At 36.2% G+C, this 13,271-nt stretch overlaps 2 protein-coding genes across 2 annotated transcripts in view; both read left to right on the top strand.

Moving 5' to 3' along the window:
- Positions 1-2,293, top strand: part of PRKAR2B (protein kinase cAMP-dependent type II regulatory subunit beta) — an 86,506-nt gene extending 84,213 nt beyond the window's left edge. Inside the window, exon 11 of the mRNA XM_011372506.2 lies at positions 344-2,293. Within this exon, the coding sequence (XP_011370808.1) occupies positions 344-477 (134 nt within the window). The 3' untranslated portion in view covers positions 478-2,293. The remainder of the gene's footprint in view (positions 1-343) is intronic.
- A 7,455-nt stretch (positions 2,294-9,748) lies between these two features.
- Positions 9,749-13,271, top strand: part of HBP1 (HMG-box transcription factor 1) — a 28,158-nt gene continuing 24,635 nt past the window's right edge. The window contains exon 1 of the mRNA XM_011372504.2: positions 9,749-9,848. Within this exon, the coding sequence (XP_011370806.1) occupies positions 9,834-9,848 (15 nt within the window). The 5' untranslated portion in view covers positions 9,749-9,833. The remainder of the gene's footprint in view (positions 9,849-13,271) is intronic.

The following is a 13,271-nucleotide window of genomic DNA, read 5'->3' as shown; positions in this document are numbered from 1 at the left end:
GGATAGAAAACACTCTGTTGCCATCTTTGAGGAGTTTGTATTACTCAGGTGACATCAAAATTAATTATTTTAAATTCCAAAGTCTTGCCTGTGATAATCCCTCATTCTTTTCTCAACCAAATCAGGAACCTCCCACCAACCCTTGCATTGCACATCATATTGTCAAGAGACCCTTGCTACTTCCTTTTGAAAAGTGGAACATTTTTATCTTTATGCCTTTTTTTAAATCTAAAAATACCATTGTATTATTGACATATGCAGAATGATATCATAAGTGTCTCAGAAATTTTGCAGAGTTTCAAAGAATGTTATTTATTTATTTTTTATTCTCCCTTTTTCTTAGCCATGGATGTGCAAGCATTTGAAAGGCTTTTGGGACCTTGCATGGAAATTATGAAAAGGAACATCACCACCTATGAAGAACAATTAGTTGCCCTGTTTGGAACAAACATGGATATTGTTGAACCTACTGCATGAAGCAAAAGTATGGAGCAAGAAGACCTATAGTGACAAAATTACACAGTAGTGGTTAGTCCACTGAGAATGTGTTTGTGTAGATGCCAAGCATTTTCTGTGATTTCAGGTTTTTTCCTTTTTTTACATTTACAATGTATCAGTAAACAGAGTAGTGATTTAATAGACAATAGGCTTTAACATCAGTTTCTAAAGAGTAGATCATAAAAATATTGACATACTGATAAAATGATTTTCTACTCCACAAAATTATTTGAGAGGTTTATTCAAGTAATTGTAATATACTGAAAGTATCTGTGTTTAAGAAGATAAGGATGTTATCATAGGTGATATGTATTTGTTCTGACTTACTCAGATTGATATGTTAGTGACTATACCCATGTAAGAGGGAACCTGGCAATGAATCATGCTAAACAGCATGGCATCACATTCTTTTTACAACTCATATATATAGTAAGTACAATTTTAATTATTTTTGTTTTAAAGTTTTTCTGGCTTGATAAGTTATGTGCTGACCTTGGCCTATTGATGAAATGGTATAAAACATCATATGCAATTTTAAAACCTTTTATATTTTTTGCAATAAAGTACATTTTGACTTCTTTGGCATAATGTCAGTAAACTACATAGTTCAGTGGTTTTAAGGGCAGGCAATTTAGTCATTGTAATACAGTCTTTTTGAGATGAGAGATAATTAACACTTTTTCTTCATAAAGCATATATCTCTGCTCCCTTTTTCACGTGCAATTCTCTTTATCTTTAAAATTTTGAGTTTAACATTTAATGCCGCAAAGTTTTTTTTTTAAAAAAAGCTACTTAAATTTACTTGTTGTCTTCTAAAATCTTATACCTACAAAAAAAAAAAAAAAGCCTAGAAACAAACAAACAAAACCTTCTATACCAAAAATAATTTGGGGGCCTTATCAGGATATTTCAGGCCCACAGGATATTTCTTTGTTCTTCACTAGGTGTCCATAATACAGTCCTTTCAGACATCTGTATCATGGGGTTCCTCCAAGGTGGTAGAAATAAATTTTTATCAGCAAAACCATACACAAAGATAAAAGGAATTTCTGCCTACTCCATATACACCATTCAGGCATTGCCATTTGCTTTGATGTACACTCACAGTTAAAAGTGCAGAATGAACTCAACATTTATAGGTTTTCATTGATAACAGATATGCTTATTATTCGGCACATTACATGAATTTTATTCAACCAAAGCAATATAGTTTGACATAATTTCTAGCCTACATGATCCCAATGTCTAGAGAAATTAATTCTAACCAGTTCACTTTTAAATGAGCAATTCCATTTTGGGAAACATGTTTTAAAGAAATATATACATGGGTAAAATTATTCTGTTGCTACTGTGGTCTCATTAGAGGATGTTTACGGTCTTATATAATGAAAATGTTAAAATGTGTTAATTAGATAATGTATATATAAACAGTTAAAGTCTGTAAAGTATAACTTCAGCCACATTTTAAAACAGTTTAACAATTTTGTAAACTTTCTTGTAGGAAGAGAGCTTACTACATGAAGATGACTTGTTTTTTATTTTAAAAGCCATGTCTGTTAAACAGGAAAAAACACACGGAACCCCAAATTTCTGGCTCATCATTCTGTATTCTTTATTCACTTTTTAAAGTTACCTGTTTTGTTGTATAAGCTGATTGTTGACTATTCATGGAATAGCAAAAAATGCCTGTTTAATAAGGAACTCTGACCAAGGCTGTAAATGCCGGTTACATTATTTTCAGTATTGTTGGTTATATTTAAATTTTCCTTATAATAAAGCACACTTTTATAATAAACTGTTAATTGTTTTTAATGTTGTTGGGGGGGGGGCTTGTTTCTTTAATATGACTTCTATAGCACATACTGCACTATGTGAAAAGCACAATAGAGATACAACATATGTGAAAACCCCCCTATAAAACCACAATGAGCTATCCCCTCACACCTGTCAGAATTGCTATCATCAATATATCAAACAAGTGTTGGTGAGGACGTAGAGAAAAGGGAACTCTCGTGCACTGTTGATGGGATTGCAAATTGGTACAGCCACTATGGAAAACAGTTTGGAGGTTCCTAAAAATAAAAATAGAACTACCTTATGACCCAGCAATTACATTTTTGGGTATTTATCTGAGAAATCCAAAACACTAATTTGAAAAAATATATGCAACCTTATGTTCACTGCAGTGCTATTTACAATAGCCAATATGGAAGCAACCTAAGTGCCCATCAATAGATAACTAGATAAAGATGTTTATGTATGTATGTATGTGTGTGTATGTATACATGCACACACATATATACATACAATGGAATATTCAGCCATAAAAAGAAATCTTACCATCTGCAACAAGGATGGAATTAGAGGGTATTCTGACAGAGAAAGACAAATACAATAGGATCTCACTTATATGCAGAATCTAAAAAACAAAAAACAGACCCATAGAGAAGCAGAGAACAAAGAGATGGTTGCCAGATGGGAGGGGGCTTAGGGGACTGGGTGAAAGGCAGAAGGGATTAAAAATTACAAATTGGTAGTTACAAAACAGTTATGGGTTTGTAAAGTACAGCATAGAGAATATAGTCAATACTATAATAACTGTATATAGTGCCAGGTAGGTACTAGACTATCTGGAGAATCATGTCCTAAATTATATGTGTCTAATCACTATGCTGTATACCTGAAACTATAATAATATTGAATGTCAACTATAATTAAAAAAAAAATTTTTTTTAAACCCTCTTGGCATAATGTGGCAAGAAAGTATGGTTCTGAAAGGCAACAGATTTTTAAAATTTAACTATTAGTCATGTGATAAAACTTTGGCATGTTGCAGACTAATTTAGCCATTTAAAATAACGAAATCTGGCTAAGGAATTTATGTCTTAAAGCATCTAAAACACCTCGTTTAATTTGTGGATGTTATGTAATCACTAAGAATCCTTAGTAATATTTAGAAATTGTCTGTTGAAGCTTCATTCAAGGATGTGTTTTATGCGTGGCTAAGAATGCTTGGAGAATATTCTTTTAACACGAAGGTGCTTCTGCTTATTTGTTTTAATAAAGAGTATATGTGTTCCCTGCATAGCTATATGAACTAGGGTTTGGTGCATGTATTTTAACAGTAATACTACCTGTGACACAAATCGAGTGAATGTATTTGGTTTACTTATAAACTATGCTAGCACACCATTTACAATGCTCAAAAAATGCAAGTGAAACATACGGCATGAAATAAGGAACTTTAGATTTTATTGAAATATGTAAGATTAAAATACTGAGTTCTTTTCCTTTCTAAAGCATCTTTAAAATAATGATATAATTTTTCCTATTTTTGTCATGAAATGTTATATGTTTATAACAAGGATCAGATGACCTTCGGCATTCTTAAATTGTGAGCCTACAGGGGTAAGTAACACATCTGGATAAGTCATGGATTTGTTAAATAACTGAAGGATTCTAATATCTAATTATGTTAATACCTAAGGGAGAAACAGAATATATAATAGGGAAATAGAATGATAGTGAATGCTGACTTCTAAAATTAAAAGTAGTATGAAGTATAACCTGATGTTCAATATTAGAATTTTGACAAAAAGAAACGAATAAGAGTTGAGACAACCTTACCCTGTTCCGGGATACTTTTAAAGGCAGCAAAACTGGTTGAGCAACTGAAACTATATAGCTGTTAGTCATCACAGGTATTAAAAAAAAAAAAACTTAAAAGTATAAATATGGAAATACAAGCAATAAAGTACACTAGGTATTTCCAGAGGACTTGTGTGCCCAACAATAACTATGAGAGCTTAAATCAGTTACATAATAGAGGAGAATCAGTGACTTCACCAAAACCACGAACTTTGTGAGCCCATGGCAGAACTTGTGGGCAATTGAGATCTCTTGATTCCTCATGCAATTCTTGGCTTCATATATTGTCCTAATAATGATGTTATTGAGCCTGATATATAGAGAAATTTATAGACAGTTTCCAATGCAGACATTATTTTGAGAGGAAAGCTTTATTATTTGACCAATAGATCTAGATCATTCTGTCCCTTTTTATGCTCTAAGTTTGTAAATCTAAAATTGGCTAGGAAATCTTGAAGCATGTGATGTATGATACGGAAGTAATTGTCTACCCCATAAAAATGAAATGCCACCTATCAGATTTTGATTTTAACCATGGCCCGAGTCTTGCCATTTTCCCAAATATTAAAAAACACTACTGCAAAATGAATATGCGTGAAATATGTTGTTCGTACCAATTATAATTCATTATAGTAAGTAAATGCATTTTTTACTCTTAGTTGGAAAAACAGAATGACTTCTAGGTGCAAAGGAGAGTTAAGTGTAAGTGGAAAAAGACTCAAAACAAGACCTGCCTCGGCCATTGACTGCAACAACCCAGAAGTGAAACTCTAAATGTTTTCTATTTAGCATGGAAAAAAGTTTACAAAATAGAACCCTTGAATGAGTTTATGAACAGTAGATATGACCAGTCAAAATCTTGGATAAAGTTGCTTCTAGTTGCTAATTTTCCATCTTTGTCCTAGTCAAAAACCTACCTGGGTCCTGCTAAGGCTGACATTTAATATAATTGTATTTCCCTTTACATAATGACTATATTATTGAAATGTAAATGAACGATACTTTTTAAAACCAAATAGTATTTTCATTATTTTAGGAAAAGTGCTCGCTATAAAGACATCTTTGGCAAATCTCTTTCACATAACTGCTCCTTAAAGCTGAACTTAAATATCCTCAGCACTTTTATTACTATAGCACATCATGATATACTATGTAACTTAAAAGGCTGAAGTGTGTTACTTAGACAAATGTCGTTTGCTTTTGTGTGACTGGCACCATGAGGAGACAAAATGAATGGGAACAGTACAAATTATACAATGTAGTAGAAGATGAGACCTGTTCTCAAATAACTGATGAATATATAGGACAGGTGACACTTAAAGCCCATGAAAGCTATTTAAGAGTTAATGTTCAAAAAGGCATATGACATACAGCATAACAAACATTATATAATAAGAAAATTCATGCTACTTCTTTCTCCCAACTTTCCATTCATTTTTCAGCAAGTATCTATTGATTGCTTTGACAAAAAGATACATAAGAGATGGTGACTGATAGGGAAGTGGGAGATCATGTAGATGTTGGGGAAGCAAATGTTAGCAAAAATATCAAGAATAGCACTCTAAGTCCTATGTACATATTATTCCTATGATTTTAACTGCTTTTTATCTGATTCAATTATCTCCAGAATGAGGTACATTTGACTGGCAACTAAAAATACATAAAGAAGGGCCTGGAATACCAAATAGACAAGTAGAAAACATGTGAGAATTTGTGTTGAATAGTTGAGACATAAGTTATCTAGTCTAGAAAATTTGCAATGAAAGCCACGAGAAGTCATTTGAGCAGATGAAAACCCTCATGTTACTTTTTTCTTGATTTTATAAATTAGAAGGATTAAGTGGAATTATGTGTTGCCTTCTTTAAATATTCATATTTTCATTTCTACCAAGTTGGACAACTTTTACGAAACTTTTGAGGGCAAATGAAACCACAAGGGGTAGTCCCCTCTATGTCCCGAGGACACACAAGTTCATGTCTCTAGACTTGAATTTCTTAAACTCCAAATATGTTCAGCTTCTTCCAGAAACTCTGTATACCAATTTCTTGCCTGCATAACAAGGTCATGATCTAAAGCTGAAACCATCTTTTCCCCATCTCTCGGTCACCAAATCTGTTTTCTCCAACATTTTCTAGCATCAACATATCACAATTACCCAAGCCAGCAACTCTACTGAGGCTAGAAATGCAACAATCATTCTTGATTCCTCCCTTTTCCCTTGATTCTTCCTCCTACTGGTCATAGTGTCGAGACACTCACATATGGACCACTGAACAAGGTCTTGCTGTATGGTCTCCAGAGCCAAATCTTAACTTTTAGTTGCATCAATAAGAGATTTTTGTAAGAGTTTAAATAATCCACCAAGAAGGATACTTATCTGAAAAGTTTCAGCATTTATTTTTTAGACCATTATGTGCTCCATTTCCCAATTTTAGTACTTGATTTGAATGATTTTGTTTGCTTGCCTTTTGACAATTTGAACAGTAATATTCTCAATATTCAAGCAATGCTATTTTTTCGAACATCTTTCTTAGTCTAGCAAAGTAGTCACTGGTGTACCACATGGGGTGGAATCAAGAGAACTATACTATTTAATTTTACCCTTAATAGAATTTACCTAGTTTTTTACTCTTTAAATTAGAACTTAAAAAAACTTGATTTTTTTTAAATAACAGAAGTAATTTTCAAACCATTGGAAAGACATCTTTATTTTAGATGACAACTTCTTGACATAGTTTAGCATAATTTATGTGTAATATGTGTGTAAATATATTGTGTCTGTTAACCAAGAGTAGGTGTTATTTAACAAAATACTTTCTAATGTCAGTTTTATCATGGAAACATCTGAAGAACATAAAAATTATATCTGTTTTAGTGAAAGTGTAGAATTTATACATGTAAAGATTTCCAAGGAATCTTACTAGTTTTGTAGTACTTTGATCTTTGTTCTGGCTTATCAGTTGGCTGGTTTCATAATGGTCACCCAAGAATTAATGATGTTCCTGTTTAATATTCATAAGGTATAATGTGTAAGTATACATAAAGTACTAAATATACATAAGGTATAGAAGTTTGCATAAAGTGCTAAATATATATGATGTATAAGTATACGTAAGGTACTAAGTATACATAAGAAGTATATATAAGCTAATGTGTAAGTATACTTATGGTACTAAATCTACATAAGGTAATGGTCACCCACAAATTAATGATGTTTCTATTAAATATATATAGTACTAATGTGGTCATTTAGCTTGCCAGAAGACAAGACTAATTGTCCACTTAAAGATGTAGAGAATTCTAATACTGATATTTAATCAGTTGTGACTGAACTATCACAATTTTACTCTTATATTCAGTACTTGGACAAAAATGAAAGTATGTGAAAATATTTTACATCTTTGTATCCTTATCAATTAGCACAGTGGTCAACAAATAATAGGAACTAAATAAATGTTTTTGAATAAATGAAAAAAGTGCCATTAAAAAATAAATTATTGCTTATAATAATGTACAATATCTTGATCTAAGGTTGAAGTTCTTCTGCCCATCACAGTTTCCACCAAAAAATATCTCCACTAAGGCTTTCAGTAAAAACTTTCAAATAGAATAACTTTTAAAATAATGTAAGGTTTAGCCAAAAGCAGATCTCACAATTTACGTAATGAAGAGGGGAAAGGAAGTAGCTCAAGCACTTAAGAGCTCATTTTTGGAGGAGGGAAAGCTTTTTAGTTTCCTAGAGGGAGTTAGACAAAAATATTTTAAACGATTTTGTCGAGAAATTAAACATTGGAGTTTATATTTTCAATTCTGGGGCATGATGAACTGCCACCGAAAAAATAAAGGCAGAAAAAAAGGATATTGCAGAACACAGTCGAGTTCTTTTCTGGATCACTCTATCAATCTCTGAAAAATGATAAATTCAAATCCTGTCTTTTTTCCTTAGGGAAAAAAATTGGCATTTTGTTGGCCCTCTGAAGTATTTTCAGAAAAAAAATATTTTTGACTACTATTCGTGAATACAGAAAGTAAATCTTTGATCACACGGTAGAGAAGGCTATTTTATAGATAATATCACTTCAAGGATTCAAACAGGGAATCCCTAACTGAATTTAAAAATTTGTTTCAACATATGAGGGCAATTTTGTATTTCTGGATTTGTTTTGTGGCTTTTCGGGTAGATTTAAAAGTTCAAAAAATGTAGAGAATTTAAAGAAATAATTAGCTATGATTTTAGGCTCTTTTCAAAAGTTTGACTTTACTGATTTCTTATTAATGTAAGTTTTCCGTCTCTTAAACTTTAAGCATACATACAATGAACCAAAGATATACAACCTAAAGCATAGCTTAAATGATTAAACACTAAAAGGTTCAAAGGGAAAAGGCTTAATAATGTCTTTGTAATGTGAATGGTAAACACATCAATTATAGTCTAGATTGGCTGCGATGGACAGCCATATTTAAAGTGAAGGGAACTATAAAGCAGAGAAGCCATCCTCTGATGAGTCAGAGCATTTAAGGAGGAACTCCTAGTGGAAACAAGTGGAAAGACATTCTTTCATCAATGGGAAGACAACTGGAGAGAGGAAATAGTTAACAAAACACCAGAGAAACTTAGATAACGACTCACAAATTAAATCAGTTTAAATCGCTTTATATCCCTCTTCATTACCGAAACCAACGAGCAAGCTGCACACAATATGGAAAACATGCTTGACTTTCCTCAATTTCAAAGCCAACAGTAATCGGCCACCCCCTTACAGCTTTGTAAATTCCCCAGATCCTGAGAGTCTCTCTCACTATCCATCCCCAAGCCTCTCAGTTCCTGGCACGAAGCCGGCATTCAGCAAATCTTGAGTGAACTGAACAGAGTTGGCAAAAAAAATCTTAAGTTACTGTCTTGGGGGTGGCGAGGCAAGGTTCAGGATAAAGGAAACCTAGTTCTTCCCACTGGAGCCCAGTGCCACCTTTATTATCCCCATCATGCTTGATACCGTGATTTGTGGGTGACTGGGTCCCTCGCGAAGCTGCACTGCTTCCGCTTGTGTAGTCATCTCCTTCCCCCAGCACTAAAACAATACCTTGGCCTGCTGCCAAACTTTGAGCAGCAAGAGACTTTGGCTGTTTATGGTGGGGAACCGGTGCTGCGAGAGGCTGGGGCTGCTCTGAGTGTTAGGACAGGTCCAGAGGAAGAAAAGAGGCCAAAGCTTTAAAACACTCCCTTCCTCCGCCTCCTCCCTTTTGTCCCAGACACCAAAACAAACGAGCTGATACACGTGTCCCTATGACTCTTGTTTACTATCAAGAGTGGATTGTGCATCCACCTCTGGGATATGTAGTCCAACCGGTTCCTCCGGCCTGCCGTTTCCCCGAGGTACCAAGCAAGACTGCAACTACGAACCCACAATCCACTTCGGGGGCAAAGTTTGGCTTGGGGTCCAGTAGTCTCGGCAGCAATCCAATCAAAAGCGCTCACTCTAGTGATTGACACGCCGTCTTCTCCAGTAAACACAACACAAAAGTCAATACAAGCCCGCCCCTGAGACGGGCCAAATATCACCCAATGGGAAAGGGGAATGATCGAATGACAGTTCTGCAGACCAATAAGAGGACGAAAGACCTGGTAGGAGGCTCACCCCCCGGGGGGTTGAGGGGAGGGGGAAGACGAAGCTTGAAAGACTTTGTAATGGCGACGGGTTTGGTAAGTAGGAAAGTTTCGGTTGAGGTGTACGAGCGGCGGCAGGAGCAGTAACGAGCGCCGGGGAGGCCGGCGTCAGTTGGAGATTGGGGACACGAGCTGCTGGTGGTGTTGTCGCGGCCAGGGCCGCCCGTACTGGGGCTGCCCGCACTCTGCGGCGGGTTTGTTTTCTTTCAGTTCGGGAAGGGGTGGGGGTGGGGAAGGGAGGGGCAGGATCCCGAGGGGAACAGGCGGCCAGGCAAGCTTGGGTCGGTGTTCCTCGTCCTCGAAAGGCTGTCTTCACAGTCGGGGCAGTTAACTGTCTAGTAACTGCCCGCTGCGAACCCACTGGACCAGCGCCTCCGCATGCTCACCTGAGTTTGGAGCAGTGCGGCCCGAGGGGGTCCCGCGGGCGGGGGCTGGGAGGAGTCGGCAAGGACCGCAACGCGGGCCGGTTGCGTGGTGGGTGGCCGGGCCTGGTGCGGAGTTGGGACGGGCCTGGGCGGGGGAAGGGGCCGACGCCGCGCCAGGGCTGCCCAGGAAAGTTTGACTTCAACTACCCGCGTGTGGGCGGAGGGTCGGAAGTTGGCCAGCTGTGGGGATCCAGCCGGGCGTGGGGGACCCTAGTGAGGCGCCGCCTCCTTCGGGGCCGAAAAAGGGTCGGACCGAGCTGAGAAGCTCGCGGAGCCGCTGGGCCCCGGGGCTCATTGTTACGCAGTTCGAATGAATGGGCTCCGAGGCGCCTGCGCAGTGGGGCTGAGTCGAAGGGAAAAACAAGCCTGGAGTCCAGGCTGCGGTCACATGATGGGGGGAAGGGAGGGGAACGCGATGAATGGCGAAAGAGTGTGGGGGATGGACTTGGCTTGAACCTGCGGGCGCTGCCTCTGTGACCAAGAGCCGAGGCTTGGCAGGGGATTTCAGTCTCCGCCTTCCAACCTATGCTGCTGCCCCAGGCGGATTAAAACAAAACAAAAAATCCAGGCGAAGTTGACCGCGGGGGCCCGGTTTTTGTAGCTTCTTTAAAAGCTGTATGCTGTCTAGGGGATTTCACTCGCCGCTGTGCGTTCTATAATATTTGGGATTCATTCTTAGAGAGTTTTCAGCAAGAATAGTTTTAAAAAGGAGTACTGACAAGAGCAATACTCTGAGATTTTAGCCACAGATGCTATAAAACGCGAGGAGGGTAAAAGGGAATTGTGTATACTAGGAAGTGTTGGAGTCCTACCAACAATTCTGACAAAGCGCTTTAGATTTATTTATTTCCATCTACGTTGCTGTAACAGATGACTCCGAAGAGTGGTTTTGAAATGAAACCCTTTGAGAGTTAGAATAATTTTAACATTTGTCAGTAATTTTCTGTTGTTTTAACTATTGGTGATCTACATTTGTAATGTGTTCTTAGAACTTTCGGGCTTTGCTTTTTCTTTTTTTTTTTTTCCGGCTATTGTCTCTTGCTTTAGATTACTAACAAGAGTGTTAAGGGTCTTTTCAGTTTCTTTGATTACAATTCTTGCTGGGTTGGCAATATTTGGCAAGTTTTAAGAAAATATAAATTATATTCAAAAGAAAAAAAATCCACTCCTTATGTTTTTTAACTACTTTATCCTTTTAAGGAAGCCCTTTAATCACTTTATATGAAAATACTGCTGTTTATTCTAACTCGACTAATACATTATAGAATGAAAATTTGATTTCATTTTCTAGTTTCCATTTTATTTAGGTTTACACCCAGTTACTTTTTCATTTACCTGGAAAACGCCTTCCTCTTTATTCACTTCTCCAACTTCTACATACATTAGTTAAAAAGTTACCTTCTCCCAGGATTTCCCTGCACACCTATCTCCCCAATCTTTCCATGCTTTACAGTGTCTACCTCTTAGACTTCAAGCATGTTACCATTACTTTTAAGAATTGTCTCCTTTACTGAATTTCTCTGGACTCTTTGTCACTATCCAGGGGCTCAGTGGAGAAAGTATATGACTTGGTCTGAAAGAACAAACTGCGAAGCCCTGAAGGTTTCCTTTAGGGAGAATTGCAAACTTGTGTCTTGTATTTCTAGTTGAAATGAAGATATCAGTACTTTTTTTTCCTGTCATGAATTATTATAAGAAATTACTACAATATTAATCAAATAGTGCCAGGTATTTTGCATGTATTTTAAATAGAAAATGAATATTTGAATGAAAAAATAAATCAAATTTTTTAAAATTTAAAGCTGACAGATGCCTTATATATCACAAAATTCAGGAAGAATGATATTGTTAGCTGCCTGATTCATCAGTGATATTCATATTTCTTCATATTTTGATGTGCACTTATTTTGGCGCTTCATGTGATAATTTATACTATCATTTTCTATAGAGAAAAAATTTCTAATGATTAAATTTTTTAAGTTAGAGCTTAGAAAAGCTTATTTTTTTAACATGTTGCTATAGGTAATGTAAAATTGTTTAAGATTAAAATCAAGTTTAGGAAAACTGAATTTTAGATGATTTCAAGTTTTTTCATACAGTGATTTATCTTGAATACTATTTGAATTGATAGTCCTCTTTAAAACAGGTTTGTGCATAGCTTCTTATAGTGGTGTATTATGGGTTTTCTGTTATCTTCATCAGTGTCAGTATTCTTTGTCAGATCAGCTCAAAATTAATAATTTGTATAGATGTGATTTGGCACTGTCCAACAAAGGCAAGGAGTCTGGTCTGGGCAGCAGTGACTGATGAGCTAGAAGAGTGCTTTGGAACCAGGTAAGCATGTGTGATGCAGTATCTTTTATACCTATAGTAATTATGATAGGTAGACAGGTACTGGTCCCAATTACAAATAAGAAAACTGAGGCATAGAGGTTAAATTCTTTAGAATCATATAGGTGGTAAATGATATCCTATGGTAGTTTATTTTAATAACAGAATATCACCCACTGTTGGGGTGTGGTTTATTTGCTGCTTTTTCCTTAGCACAATGGCAAACAAGTTGTAGAAACATTTCTTTGAAATCTTTTGTTTAAAGATTAATTGAAAATATTCTAGAAGAACATCATTAAGGCCCCCAGCTGGTCTTGGTGTAGAAAGTTACATTGAATATAGTTTATAATGGAAGCTCATTTCAGCCTGAAATTATGTAATCCATTTTAAATACCTCAGTTCCTCATGTTAGAGATATAAATTCATTGCAAATTACCTTCTCCTCACCCCTGCCACCAATTTGAGTTTGGTATAGAAGTCCTTCAGGATTAGGGAAGGGCATATAGGAGATCCTTTCTGGGAAATCCATAGTAAGGATGGAAAGGTAAGGATCAGGGAAGAATTGGCACTTGAAAGTAGAAGTCTAAATTAATTTATGTTGATTATACCTTTTATCTTTTTTTCTCATTTCTTTTCAAAAAGAAAATGGTCCCATTCAGTAATCAGAGTCCTGTTTTCCTCATCCATAATAGTACTTTGTTCA

Source organism: Pteropus vampyrus, unplaced genomic scaffold (assembly GCF_000151845.1).
Source record: "Pteropus vampyrus isolate Shadow unplaced genomic scaffold, Pvam_2.0 Scaffold208, whole genome shotgun sequence".
Taxonomy (NCBI): domain Eukaryota; kingdom Metazoa; phylum Chordata; class Mammalia; order Chiroptera; family Pteropodidae; genus Pteropus; species Pteropus vampyrus.
The sequence above is the reverse complement of the archived record's forward strand: the minus strand, read 5'-3'. Positions and strand labels throughout refer to the sequence as shown.